Source organism: Protopterus annectens, chromosome 7.part0 (assembly GCF_019279795.1).
Source record: "Protopterus annectens isolate FY-2018-M chromosome 7.part0, PAN1.0, whole genome shotgun sequence".
Lineage (NCBI taxonomy): Eukaryota > Metazoa > Chordata > Ceratodontiformes > Protopteridae > Protopterus > Protopterus annectens.
Genome location: NC_056739.1, coordinates 1,753,021,304 through 1,753,036,146, shown reverse-complemented (window position 1 = coordinate 1,753,036,146; position 14,843 = coordinate 1,753,021,304). Strand labels below are relative to the sequence as shown.

At 43.3% G+C, this 14,843-nt stretch overlaps 1 protein-coding gene across 3 annotated transcripts in view; it reads right to left on the bottom strand.

Moving 5' to 3' along the window:
* Positions 1 to 14,843, bottom strand: part of LOC122807224 (AP-3 complex subunit sigma-2) — a 1,165,940-nt gene that overhangs the window by 235,561 nt on the left and 915,536 nt on the right. For all 3 annotated transcript variants that reach the window (XM_044078299.1, XM_044078298.1, XM_044078297.1), the window contains one exon: positions 10,462 to 10,573. In XM_044078299.1, coding sequence (XP_043934234.1) covers positions 10,462 to 10,573 — 112 coding nt within the window. The remainder of the gene's footprint in view (positions 1 to 10,461; positions 10,574 to 14,843) is intronic.

The following is a 14,843-nucleotide window of genomic DNA, read 5'->3' as shown; positions in this document are numbered from 1 at the left end:
CTTACTGAAATTGGTACACCTTGTTTGCTGTAGCATAGACTAGATCCAGGCCTGCTGAATCTAGCTTTGTTTGTATAACTTGAGCACTAATCCAGGCATTCTTTAAAGTATTCAGTTGTATTTATTACTGCTTGGTAGTAACTTGATTAAAGTGTAGCTATCATTTCTAAGTCTTTTGGATTAAGCACTTGGGCTTCAGATCAGTTGTTTTACATTAGGAAGGTTTGTGGCCTGCACTGTGGTGGCAGGACAGGTAGCTTACATCCTTCTAAGTTGGGAACTGCTGATTGAGGGCTCAGTGTCTGTTATTCTAAAAGTGTATTAGTTCTGGTTTAAGCAATTGGGCTTCAGGCCAGTTATTTTACGTTAAGAAGGATTGCGGTCTGCACTCTTGTGGGAGGAGAGGCTGGACTCTGCCCTTCTGAGCTGGGAATTTCTGGTTAAAGGCTTATAGTGTCTGCATATTCTAACTGTTTCTTACTGAAATTGGTACACCTTGTTTGCTGTAGCATAGACTAGATCCAGGCCTGCTGAATCTAGCTTTGTTTGTATGCTTGTTGTTTGTTTATTTCCCTGAAACGCTAATTCCACCTAAAACACGGCCTTTTAGCACTTCTGTGGATCCCTAGTGATATCTGCATCACTTACTGTACTTATTTCCTTGTTTCACTTGGAAGAAAGTTACTGTTTGTCATTTTTGCATTTAAGTTACCTGTAACACACTGCATTTAAGTTACCTGGCACTTGCTCACTAAAGCAATTATATAAGTCAGCTCTAAAAAATTAAAAGCACTACACCCTCACAAACTCCCCTTGAGTACCTTGTTCCCCATTGGCCCTTTTTTCAATTATAAAGGAATTCCCAATACTATTCTAGCATGTCCAAAGGTCAGTTGTCAATCTCCTCTCCGGTCCAGCTGGTGAATATGGGAATCTTGAGGCAATGTTACAACTGCCTCATGTACACAGACAACCCTCTCCTCCTCCCAACAAATTCCAACACATGTGAGAGATGCAACCATATAGCCAAACTGGAGGCTAAGCTCTCTCAACTCAGTACTGGCGTAACCAGTCAGGAGGAGAAGGAAACCACACTCACTACAATTCCAGTCTCACATAGATCTACCATGACAACAAACCAAACACATAAACACACAAAAACATACTTGGAGGCTCTAAATAAAAATCTGCCTAAGCAGCAGAGACCTCCAAAGCAGACACCCAAGCAACCGCTACCCCAAAACAAAACACGTGCAACACATAGCTCACAAAGCCAGTGTGCCGAACAGTCACAGCCCTTAAGGCTAAACAACACACCTGATACACTTGTAATAGGTGACTCTATCGTCAGGCACACTGACGTCCCGCTCACCAGGCTGAACAAGGAGAAGGTCACGGTGAGCTGCCTGTCGGCGCTAGGATCCGCCACATAACACAAGCACTCAGGTCACTCCAAGGCAAGTACAAATATGACTCAGTCATTGTCCATGCTGGTGTGAATGACCTGAGACATACCTCCCTGGACTACATGAAAAGAGACATAGAGGAGCTCTCTGAGCATGTAGCCCAGGCCGGTATGACCCTGACCTTGAGTAGCATCTTACCCTCACCAAGAATGATGCCACAATTTGAAGACAAGATGATCAATTTCAACAATTGGCTTAAGTATTGGTGTCATTCAAAGGGGATCCAATGCCTGTCAGCCTGGGATGACATGCTCGACAAGCCACGATGGTTCGCTAGGGACGGCTTGCACCTGTCACCCCTGGGCTTTCAGATATTGGCAAAGGCTCTTGCTACCCCCATAGTGCCTTTTTAGGCAAGGCTCAAAGACAAACCCACCTCCATAGGTATCACAAGGGATAAGAAATTAAGAGTAATGCTACTCAACGCCAGAAGTCTAAACCTCAAGATGCACGCACTCAAAACTCTCCTTAGCATGGAGAACATTGATATCTGTGCAGTAACAGAAACCTGGTTCAAGGCTCCTGAGAGCACCACAGCACTACCAGGTTATACCTCATGCCATGCTTTTTGGCCCCAAAACTTGGACCGAACCAGAAAAGGAGGGGGAGTATCAATATTCGCCAAAGATACCCACACCTCCAGGTTGGTGGCACAGCACGAAGCATCAGAGACTATCCATGTGCAACTAACAGTGGGTAAAACTGCCTTCCAGTTTATAGCCTGCTACAGACCACCCTCCCAAAAGTACAGTTTTTACCTACCATATAAATGTAGATCCGATGGGTATTGCATCACAGTCATACATATATATTTTTCCAGGCCCCCTCAGCGTCGGATTCTTCTGGGCCTGTGGCTGATGCTTTTGCTGATGCGGGCTGACTGACCGGAACGCGCGGAAATCAGCATCATCGGACATTGGCCTCAGGCCAGGCCAGACTTTGGAATCGCCCCACGGGAACGCGCCTGGAGGCAGGACAACCCATATGTTATGACTGCAGATGCATCCTTGAAGGACATCACAGGAACCCCACTCGGCCTTCCTGAGAATACTGGAAAATATGAAGGTCTCTCCAAACACCATTGTATTGGGCGACTTCAACTACCCAAACATAGACTGGAGCATTACTCTAGCTCCAACACCCTAGCCCAAAGGTTCCTAGAATTTATAAACTCAAATGCTATGGAACAACTTGTTACCACTCCCACAAGAGGGGAAAACATACTGGACCTGATCATCACCAACATGGGGACACTATGCTCCAGACCAGAAGTGTATCCCTCACTGGTAAGATCATACCATAAACTAATCTCACTGGATAGCCACATCCCGACCCCACCCCCTGCCCAGAAAACGACAGTGAAATACTTCTCTAAAGCAAATTTCACACGCCTCAAAACCGAGGTGGAATCCTTCAAAGCCCCCGGGCCTGTGGAAAATATGGCCCAGACTGCAGAATCCTTTATAAACGCATTCTATGAACACCTTCAGGAATGCATGGATCATGCAATCCCAAATAAAACCAAGACCCAATCCTCCAAAGGCAGACGTCCTGTCTGGTGGACCCCAACCATAAACAAACTATACAATAGAAGGAGGAAGCTACTACATGATAGAGCAAAATCCCAAAAAGGGAAGGCATCTCTGATCAGTATTAGCAAAAAAACTATGGGCACTCATAAAATTGTCTAAGGCCAGCTTCGAGAGAAAAATTGCACAGGACACTAAGGATAATCACAAGGCTTTCTTTAGTTATGTTAGGAACCTGGGTGGGAATTCCCAGATATGCTCAGAATTAGTCCAAAATGACAAAAAATACACCGAGCCCACAGACATTGCCAACATCCTAGCTGACAGGTTCAGTGCAAACTTCCCCCCTCCCCACCAAAAGGGCAAATATCTATCCCAACAGAGTGCTGCCCCCCTGACATCTCAGATGCTCAGGTAAGAGCCGCCCTCTCCAAAGCAAAAACACAGCATCAATGGGACCAGATGGTGTCCCGGCTGCGTCCTAAATGAACTCCAAGAAGAGCTAAACCCAAACATAAAACTACTGTTCAATCTTAGCCTTACTGCAGGATATGTACCCAAAGAGTGGCGTACAGCAACAGTGGTCCCTCTCCACAAAGGTGGTGCCTCAACGGATCCTGGAAACTATCGCCCCATAAGCCTGACTAGCTTGGTCTGCAAAGCTATGGAAAGGATCATCATGGACCTCATAAATAAAGATATTGGGGACCTACAGACACTGGATCCTACCCAGTTTGGCTTTGTTAAGGGCAGATCCTGCCTCTTAAACCTGGTCGATTTCTTTGAAACAGTCACCAAGGCCATTGATGAGGGAAGGTGGTCCACACAGCCTACCTAGACCTCGCAAAAGCCTTCAATACAATACCCCACTCGGGCATTATAGATAAGCTCACCAGCTTAAATATAAACCCCTATGTCACTAGATGGGTTGCAAACTGGCTCAAGGACAGAACCCACATGGTTAGAATTGCTGGAGCCATGTCAGACTCCAAACCAGTTACAAGTGGCATCCCACAAGGCTCAGTCCTGGGACCTCTCTTGTTTGGTATATATTTCTCGGCAGTACAGGCCAACACAGAAGGACTGTGGCTGACCAAGTTCGCAGATGACTGCAAACTGGGCGCCATAATCAACTCTCCAGCCGACACAAGCATCCTCCAAAAGGGCCTCATAGAAACAGACAACTGGTGCCAGAGCCATGGCCTCAAGCTAAATGCCAAAAGTGTATAGTCATCCCCTTTGGCAAAAACAAAGTGTCCACAAATTACCACATAGGTGGTAATCCATTAAGTACAGAAGAAGTCATTAGGGACCTGGGGACCCAAGTTGATAGCAATCTCTCATTTGACAACCACGTGGCCAAAGTGGTTAGAAAAACATTTTATATAGCCCACCTAATCATGAAGGGATTCACATCTAGATCAGGGAGGTCATCGTGCCTCTTTACTCATCCCTCATCAGGCCCATAATTGAGTACAATGCCCCTTTTGGGATGTACCTTACCAGACATCTGCAGCAACTGGAAAGACCCCAAAAGTACCTCACCAAGAGGATCAAAGTGCTCAAACAGATGCCATATGTTGCCCGGTTAAAGAAACTCCAGCTCTACTCAGTGGCATACCGCCTGCTCAGAGGCGATCTGTGCCTGACGTATAAAGCCATGTCCAACCCGGAATTAATGGACATGATGCACCTCAGAAAATCCAAATCCCATCGAGCTACGCGCTCGAGAGACTTGAACCTCAGCACTGAAATAAATAGGACATGCTGGAGGGACAGATTCATAACCCAGAGGCTCCCTTCACTCTGGAATAAAATCCCAGTCCATCTTAGGCAGAGTCCCACATTGACTCTCTTCAAGAGGAACCTTGATGAGTGGATGGGAGATCTTAGATTTACCCCGGCTTTCACTTCTGTGTCACTGTTAGACAGAGGCACAGTATACTAACCTCAAAAAAAGGCATAGCAAAATTAATTTAAAATGGGTGGCGAAAGCCAAACACACTCTGGCTAGGCTTATAAATGCCCTAGGGCAGATAGCCTAGTATGAACCTATGAACCTATATTTAAGACCCATTTGTCCTGGGTGATCATATGCCAATTTTGAGCAAAAAGTGCTAGTTTTCCCCCCAAAGGAGCTGCCAGAAGATAAGTGCTTGGTGCTGGCAGGGGAAAGTCATTGAGACTGTTTTCTGTATGACTGTGATTTTTCTTCTCCGCTTTTGGAGGTTGAAGCACCCCATTGTTTAGGCCTGTATGAGCATTGGGGCTGTGATCTGCCTCTGGGGCATCTGTATCTACCTCTTTGTGGCCTGTCTGACACTGGAAAGGACCAATTGTTTGCAGGCCAGTTCCTGCTAAATCTGGGTGGTTGTACCTGTAAGAAATCCTTGACTGTTTGCATAGATTTAGCTTTGTCCTCCATTTTCTTCAAAACCTCTTCTGCTTTAACACCAAACAAGGTATCATGTTGTAATGGAGCATCTAACAATTTTGCTTTAACATGATCGGGCAGATTCTGTTCTTTTAACCAAGCATGTCTCCTAATGACAGAACCTGTTAACAGTGGCCCTGCAAGAGTCCTCTAGAGAAGCAAAACCACATTGCAAAGTATGCTTTCCTACTTGTTCAGCTGCATGCAATAAATCCTGCATTTCTTTGTTTTCTGCACAATCTGAATTTGTCACCATTTTTTGTTTAAGCAGTGACATTAGATATTACTGATATTTAAGCATATGAAATTGACAATTTAAAGCTCTTACAGCCAAGGTAGCAGAAGTATAAATATTTTTTCCCCCATCTGTCCAGGGCCCTTGAATCCCTATCAGAGGGTATGGGGTTTTTTGCAGTGGACGCCTTGACCCCTTTGGGACCCTGAGAGATTGTTTCTGGGTCTGCAGCAGGGTTTTTATAAAGAAATTTATGTGAATCAGGAACCCTTAAGTATCTGTCTGGCTTAACATGAGCTGGTGGCAAAGAGTAAGGAGACAGTCCGGACTCTGAAAATACATCATCTACAATGTCTAAAACAGGAGGAATAGCAAGGGGCCTGTACTGAGGTAATAAAAGGAAGTCTCTGAGTCTTTTCTTGGATTCTGAGTAATCTTGGCTCTCCCAGTGGAAATGCTCCCTCATATTATGCAGGGTTTCCCCAAAAGAATAATCCTCAGGAGTTGAGGCTGAAGGAATAGATTCTTCAGCATCAGAATCCTCATAGGGAGGAAGAGAATATTCCTGGTCAGAAGAGGAATCAGAGTAAATGGAAACCTGATCTGAAGATGCATATTCTATCTCTTGCCTAGGCGTCTTATCAGGAGGGGGATGGGAACCCCTGATCAAAGTAATTAGTCTTCGGCCATTTTAAGCATCTGTTTTTTAGGCATGGAGGCCTGTCCAGGAGAACGCTGTACTTGTTTCTTTGTCTTTAGAGCTGCTTTAGACTTTGCCTTTGAAGCTGAAGTTGGTTTTACATATAACTGTGTAAGCCTGAAAACACCCTCAGAAGCCAATGCCTGCTCAGCAGCTCTGGACCCATCTGAGGGAATAGATTCTGAGTGTACAATACCTTGAGTTTCCAGCGGCCTAGTCAGCTCCACGTGGGAGTCGGAAGCGGCCTGTGGCTCTGAGGTAGCGGGCGTCAGGGGCTGCGAAAGCACCTCACTGAGAACCAGCGAACCAGCAACAGGCCTAGTGGAAGCCTCGTTGTCGGTTTTGAACCTCGAGTGCCTGTCCTTTTCTTTGCACTTTTTATAAACTCCGGTAGTCGGTTGCTCCGACGGCATTATATAGTTAAATCTTCTGCCAAAATAATGAAATGCAAAATCGTAACAACCCTTAATAGTGCGTTGGTTAAATCTAGCACAAAACCGACAACTAGCAACATCGTGATCAGAGCCTAGGCAAAGAATACAGTAAGAATGACAATCCTTATGAGGTATTTGCTTCCCACAAGAAATACAATTATTAACTTTTTCTGACATCGGTCTGGAGCAAGAAAAAAGTTTCCCCAACGGGGTACTTAGCTTTAATGAAGACTTCGGATCTGAAATTCGAATTTGAAAATCTCAGGAGTTGGCCGACCGGCACTTGCGAACTGCTTTTGCTTCAGGCACCACGCGGCAAGAAAGACGGAAGAAAATGGCGCCGGATGCATCTTTTATACCTTCGGCGCACTGACGTCAGGGAGGAGGCGACAGCAACCGATGCCGGACCTAGACTTTGGAACTCAGGCCGACTGCGGGTAGCCTGCCAGCAGGATAACCTGCCAACTGCGAGTAGCCTGCCAGCAGGATAACCCAACTGTAATGACTGCAACAGTGAAACACGATGAACATCCACCATATCGCACATGCACTCAAGTCTCTCAACAACAGGTACTTTTATGACTCTGTCATAGTCTATGTTGGTGTGAATGACTTGAGATGTACCTCTCTGGACTATATGAAGAGAGACATGACTGAGCACTTGGATTATGTGTCTCAGGCAGGTATGACCCTAGCCTTAAGCAGCATTTTACCTTCACCTTGGATGATGCCTCACTACAAACAGAAAATGATTGACTTCAATAATTGGCTTAAGTTTCTTTTGTCATTCTAAAGGTATCCAGTATCCATCAGCCTGGGATGACATGATCGACAGACCTCAATGTTTTGCCAGAGATGGACTTCATCTGTCACCCCCTGGGATTTCAGCTAAGGCTCTTGCCACCCCCATGGTGCCTTTTTAGGCAGTGTCTTAAGGACAAAATTCCTGACATAAAAACTCCATCTACAAACAACCTCAGGGTTATGCTGCTAAACGTTTGGAGTCTTAACATGAAACTGCACTCACTGGAAGCAGTCCTCACCTTGGAAGATGCAAACATTTGTGCAGTCACGGAGACCTGGTTCAAGGCTGTGGAGAGCACCCCAGCCTACCAGGTTACACCTCCTTCCACACATTCAGACCACAAACTGAGGGCATGAAAACTAAAGGAAGTAGTGTATCAATATTCATTAAAGATAAATATACCTCCAGATTTCTCATTCTTCCCATTTACCCACTTCCTTACATGTTTTCTCCTTATAATTACCCCTTCCCACTCCCCTATCTTTCCTCTCTTAGCTATTCCTATGCAGACAGTTGCACATATTAATTTTTCTTGACCATACTTCTGTACATTATTTTCCATACAAAATATGTACAAATGTAATCTTACATATATAATGCTTAAGAATTATTATATCGGATTCAAAAACTGTTTGCATAAGAGTATATTCTTTAGAATTTTGCCTCAATATGTTAAAAGTAGTGATCATTTGCCAGAAAATGTCATTAACTAGAACTTGATGAAAGTAAATATACACTGAAATGCATAAAGATGATGTACTGATCTTTTGGTGAAGCTTTTCTCCCAGGGAATCAACTGAATATAGATTCTGCCAAGTTAGACTGTCCAAATCAACACATGAAAGGAACTAAATATATACATACATAAATAAATAAAATAATGCATGTAATGCAAACAGAAATCTAATCCACACAAAATGTGTGACACTATTAAAAGGTATCATATCACAGACTCAACGCTTCAGCCATTACTACTGATAAGCAGTGTGCTGCACTCAGTGAGCATGTTATGTACAACCATGTTACAGCAGACATCTTTATGAGCATACAGAACTAGTTCCACTCTCATGCATTCAGTTACATGCCCAAGCTACAAGCTAAGGGGATCCCAGCCTGTACAACGAAAAGGAAAGACAGGCAGTTATATGTTCTCTGTGAGATCATGGTATAGTTTAGAAGGAGTTTGTGCACATGGCATTCTTCCAGAAAACAATTTGCCAGAAAATGTCTTTCAGGAATTAAAAACATGCAACAGGAGTAGATCAGGCTAATAGATTCATGGGTGATTACTAGGCTGATGACCCCAGGAGACCTTTCTAAGCCTAGCTATGCTTCCCAAAGGTGAGGATCAAACCATGTACCTTGTGTCTGTAGGGTAAACAAATTAACCATTATGCAAACAATAGCAATTATTAGAGCATAGTCTTACAAACAGGGGATGCAACAGATGATATAGTTCACTGCCCTGTCTCATCCGCACAGTGTTTACTTAGTTACTTATCAGGTATAACATCAGCCATATTTCTTGATCCATACAGGCCAAACATGCAACAGGGTAAGTTACAGGACAACATATATCTGCAAATACACTGGCATTCCTGTACATATGGATGATATATTTTTGTTTACTAAAATAAATAAATAAATAAATAAATAAAATAAATCAACAATTAATTAATTATTTAATTAAGAGCTTTTCTCCCACAGGTAAAGCAATTCACTCAATATATGAAAGCTAAACACATCAGCTTGCCACTCTTGGTCCTTACTATCCTGATTTTCCACAAAGGTAGATGAAGACATTCATATTCCAATGGGTTAAATTGCAGACAGACTCCACGACAAACAGAATCAAATCTCACCAGATTTATCAACAAAAACAAATCATGCTATGTGCCTCTGCTTTAGCATTTTGACTGCATGGCAAAACAACACACTGAAGGATAACAGAATAACTGATAAAATATCACAAATCATTATTATACTTTTTAAACTATGAATCCTAAATGGTAGACATTTTCGAAGTTCTGCAAAAGACGACTTTTTTAATTTATTAGAATAACCATCTGAAATAACTTCTTAATGTATTTAAGTCTGCTTAATGGATTTCAGAAGAGCTTATGCAATAACCTTTTAACTAAAAATGCTTAGAGGGGCTTTGCACTAAGATCATGGTAAGGATTTAAAAACAGATAAAAAAAATCTGTCACTGTGAAAAGGTTTACAAAGGGTGAACACTCAACTGTACGCGGTCAATGAACCTTTTTAAAAGTATTTCACAGATACTTCTATGCAAGGAAAAATTATAAGGATGAAATTAATTCTTGCCTGGGGATGTCACTCGTAAGGTGGTATAGTGCTCAATAGCATTAAAGAAAAATGTAAGAAAATGTAAAACAGATGAGTAGATGGGAGCAAAACAAAGTCCAGCAGATGCTATCAGAAGCTCTGACACAGCAAATTTGAATCAGGAGCCTTTTTCTCTGGCTAATTTATATCTGACAGGAATAAAATGTATATTTAAATGTAAAACTGAACATTAACCACCAAGCGAAGGCAACCTGGTTCATACAAAGAGATAAAGAGTGCAAGTAGTATAAAATGTGCAGACATAAAATCATATTAATTTAGAAGTAAAAGAGCAGTTAAATATTTTCATGTCAATGTTAATTCCTTATCAAAGTTCATAACCACAAAGTCATTACAAGCTCAACTCTCCCTTTTCTGTTTTTCATACAGTTTGCAACCCTATAAGAAGGGTGCCTAAGGAACACACACACACACACACACACACACACACACACACACACACACAAAATGCCTGCAAATAACAACCAAACTGAAGTTTCTCCACATACCTGTATCAGATCTAGTATTCCCAATTCGCTCTCTGAAGAATCAACACAGAACACAAAGTACAGGGTAGCATAGTGGCGATAAATCAGCTTGTAATCGGAGCCTCCTATCAGACTGCAGAAACACAATGGGCATTAGATTTATCACCCACAAATTATGCAAATAACTCTTCAAAAGACTTCACATCTAAAGTACAAATTTACTATCTAAACATACAGATTTACTGTCTCACTTATGTGTAAAGTACAGTTTTGTACCTACCATAAATGTAGATGTTCGAGTGCTAATACAGCTGCAGTCATAACAGATGGGTTCTCCTGCCGTCAGGCGGGTCCTCGGTCGGCCGAATTCCAAAGTCTAGGTCCGGCGTTGGTTGTCGTCGCTTCTTCCCTGACGTCAGTGCGACAGGGGTATAAAGGAACCAGCCGACACCATTTTCTTCAGTTTTTCTTGCCCCAGATGTCAGGTGCCCCCAGAAGGAAGGCAATACATAAATTTGTGTGATAATGCAGTGCAATATAATCCAAATACAGTAGTTGCAAGCAAATACATCATAAATGAACACCCCAATCAGGTTGTAAGAGGATGTGTTAGCCTATAGGCCTGTCCCAAGAGGGGAAGGAGGGAGGGAAACCTGGACTGCAGCTGTATTAGCACTTGAACATCTACATTTATGGTAGGTACAAAACTGTACTATGTTCATCGTGCATACAGCTGCAGTCATAACAGATGGGTAGAATCCCAAAGCTAAGAAAGGGGTGGTAGGCACTAGGTGGAACTAGGAGGAGCCAAAATGCCCTGCAAGACTGCAGTGGCAAAGCCTGCTCTAGATTTGGAGTATAATGGTAGGTTGTAGTGCTTGGAGAAGGTATGCACAGAACTCCAAGTGGCTGCTTCCAAAATATCCTTGGTAGGAACTCCTCTGAGGAAGGCTGCAGAGGTGGCTGTGGCCCTGGTGGAATGAGTTCTAATGCCTGTAGGAACAGTTTTGCCATGAAAGGAATAGCAAAAGCATATGCAGTGGGCTATCCATTTTGAGATTGTCTGTTTGGAAATTGGCTTCCCTTGAGCTCCTAGCATAGGCCACAAAGAGCTGTTCTGATTTTCTGAAAGGCTTTGTTCTGTCCAAATAATAACGCAGTTGTCTGTGGATGTCCAAGGAATGTAGTAATCTCTCCCCTTTGTTTTGAGGATTAGGATAAAAAGTAGGTAAATGTATGGCCTGATTTAAAGCTACCCTGGATACCACTTTAGTCATAAAAAACGGGTTGGTTCGTAAGGAAACTCTGTCCTGATGGAAGATGATTAAAGGTTGGACAGCCATGAGAGCCTGTAGTTCTGAAACTCTATGAGCTGAGGTGATAGCCAGAAGGAAAGCTGTTTTCCAGGACAAATATTGCAAATCTGATGAGGCAGCTGGCTCAAAGGGAGGCAAGGTCAGTTTTTCCAGAATGAAATTAAGATCCCAAGCAGGTATTGGTTGTTTCCTTGGAGGCCTTAAATTCTTAGCCCCTCTGAGGAACTGCCTTAGGAGAGGGTGAGAGAATAAAGGTGGATCAGTGTTGTATTCTGCAGAAATGGCTGATGCATGGATTTTGATGGAGGAGAAAGAAAGTCCACTGCTTAGCAGTTCAGACAAATATTGAAGTATTTGAGGTAAATTCAGTTTTCCAGGATCCTGGCCCTTTTTCTCATTCCAGACACAAACGTTTCCATTTTGAGGAGTAAGCTTTTCTAGTTGATGGCCTTCTGGCCTCCAAAATGGCATCCTGCACCTCCTTGGAGAGTAGGGCCTGTTGTGATGCTAAGGAATCTTCCATGTGGCTAGATTGAGTGTTTTTAGCTGGCTGTGAAGAGTTTTGAAACTGTGCTGAGTCAGAAGAAGAGGCATTAGAGGCAGGGTCCATGGTGGAGAATGCGTCAGGCTCCTCAGGAGTGGGTACCAGTGTTGCCTTGGCCAGTCCGGAGCAATGAGGATCACCTTTGGTCTGTCTGCTTTGGTCTTTAATAGAACTTTGGGCAGCAGAGGAAGAGGAGGGAAGGCATAAACTGTCATTGATGTCCAACTGAAGGAAAGAGCGTCCACTCTCCAGGCCTTTGGATGGAAGATCCTTGAGCAGAATTTTGTCAATTGATGATTTTGTGGGAGGCAAAGAGATCTATGTCTGGCCTTCCCATTCTTGGATTATTTCTGTAAAAACTTTTGGATGCAATTTCCATTCATGTGGATCTGTCATATTCCTGCTTAGGTTGTCTGCCAGCGTGTTTTCCTTGCCTGGCAAGTACTGTGCTTGTAGTTCCATTTGTAAGTCCATGGCCATGTTCCAAAGTGACATGGCCAGGCTGCATAGGGGTAAGAATGTGTTCCTCCCTGTTTGTTTATGTACCACATAACTGTGGTGTTGTCCGTTCTTATCAATAGTTGACCTGGTTGTAGAAGGTCCTTGAAAGCTATAATAGCATTTATTACTGCTAGCATTTCTTTTGATTGATGTGAAGGTGCTTTTCTTTTGGGACCATTTGCCCTGAATGCACCGGTCTGTCATGTGCCCCAGGCGTAGTCCGAGGTCTGTTGTGATGACTTGATTTGCTTGAGGCTTGCTGAATGGAAGACCTGTGTTTGTTTGACATGCTTGAGCCCACCACAGAAATTCCTTTTGCAGACATGGAATTAGTGGTATTATTGTTTCCAAACTGTGGCTGTGTTGAGACCATATGTTTTTCAGGTACCATTGTAGTTTCCTCATATGCAGCTTTGCACATGGGATTAGTAAGATGCAAGATGCCATAAATCCCAGAGCCTGCAGGATTTTCCTTGCAGTCAGCCTGGTGCAATTTGCTAGTGTTCTGAAGTATTGAATTAGTTGCCCCTGCTTCTCTGGCGTGAGGTAGGCCATCTGGGTGTTTGTGTCCAAATTGGCACCCAGGAAAATTATCTTCCGAGAGGGTATTAGCCTTGATTTCTTTTTGTTGACTGTGTATCCCAGAGAGTTCAATAACATTATTACATAAGCCAGATGTTTCAGAAGAATGTGCTTGCTGTCCGCTTGGATCAGGCAGTCGTCCAAATAGGGGTATATTTGTATCCCTTAAAGTCTGCAGTAGGCAATTACTGATGTCAGGCATTTCGTGAATACTCTGGGTGCAGTAGATAAGCCAAAGGGCAATGCAGAGAATTGATAATGGGTTGAACCTGCAAGAAATCTGAGGTACCTTCTGCAATTTTGTCTGATTGGGACATGCAGGTATGCCTCCTTGAGGTCCAATGTTACCAGCCAAGACTCCTTGCCCAGTATGGGAAGAAGTTGTTGTAGAGTGAGCATCTTGAATTTTGGTACGAGTAGAAATGTGTTTAGGATGGATAGGTCCAAAATAGGTCTCCAATCTTTTCCCTTCCTTGGCACCAGAAATAGCCTGGAATAAAAACCTTGACCTTGTTCATGTAGGTACCGCTTGAATAGCTTTCATGTTTATGAGATCTGAAATTTGCCTTTGTGCCTCTGCCCTTTGATTGTGTGGCAGGTTTGGCATGCCTCTCATTTTGGAAGGGTGTGAAAATGGAATTTGTAGCCTCTGTTTATAATGTCCAGGATCCATTTGTCCTTTGTGACAACATGCCAATTTTTTGAGAATAATGCCAGCTTTCCTCCTAAGGGGGCTGCCATTTGAGACCTGGTTGGCATGCAAAGGGGAAAGTCATTGGGTTTGCTTTCTGAAAGATTGTGAGTTGTCCTCACCACCTCTTTGTGTAGGAGCTTGCCATTGTCTGCCTCTATATGATCCTTGGGATTGTCCTCTGCCCCTCGGGCACCTGTATCTGCCTCTTTGGGGTCTGTCTGTGGCAGGAAAGGACCAGTTTTTGGAAGGCCAATTTCTACTAAAACATGGGGGTTGAACCTGTAGAAATTCTTTCACAGTTTGCATTAATTTAGCCTTTTCCTCCATTTTCCGTAATACTTCCTCAGCATTAGCACCAAATAGTACATCCTTTTGAAGAGGGGCGTCTAGTAATTTAGCTTTGACATGATCAGGCAAGGCTTGTTCCTTGAGCCAGGCATGCCTACATATGACTGAGCCTGTAACAGCAGCTCTACATGAGGCCTCTAGAGCATCAAAACCACATTGTAAGGTATGCTTACCCACTTGTTCTGCACTATGCATCAAATCCTGCAACTCCTTCAAGTCTGGTTGTTCAGGTTGTGACATTTTACTTTTCAATTGTGATAACAAAAACTGTTGGTATTTTAGCATATGAAACTGACAGTTTAAGGCCCTCATGGATAAGGTAGCCGAGGTATATACCTTTTTCCCCACCTTTCTAAGGATCTGGAATCTCTCTTGGAAGGCAATGGATTTTTGGCAATGGAGGCCTTAACTCCCTTGG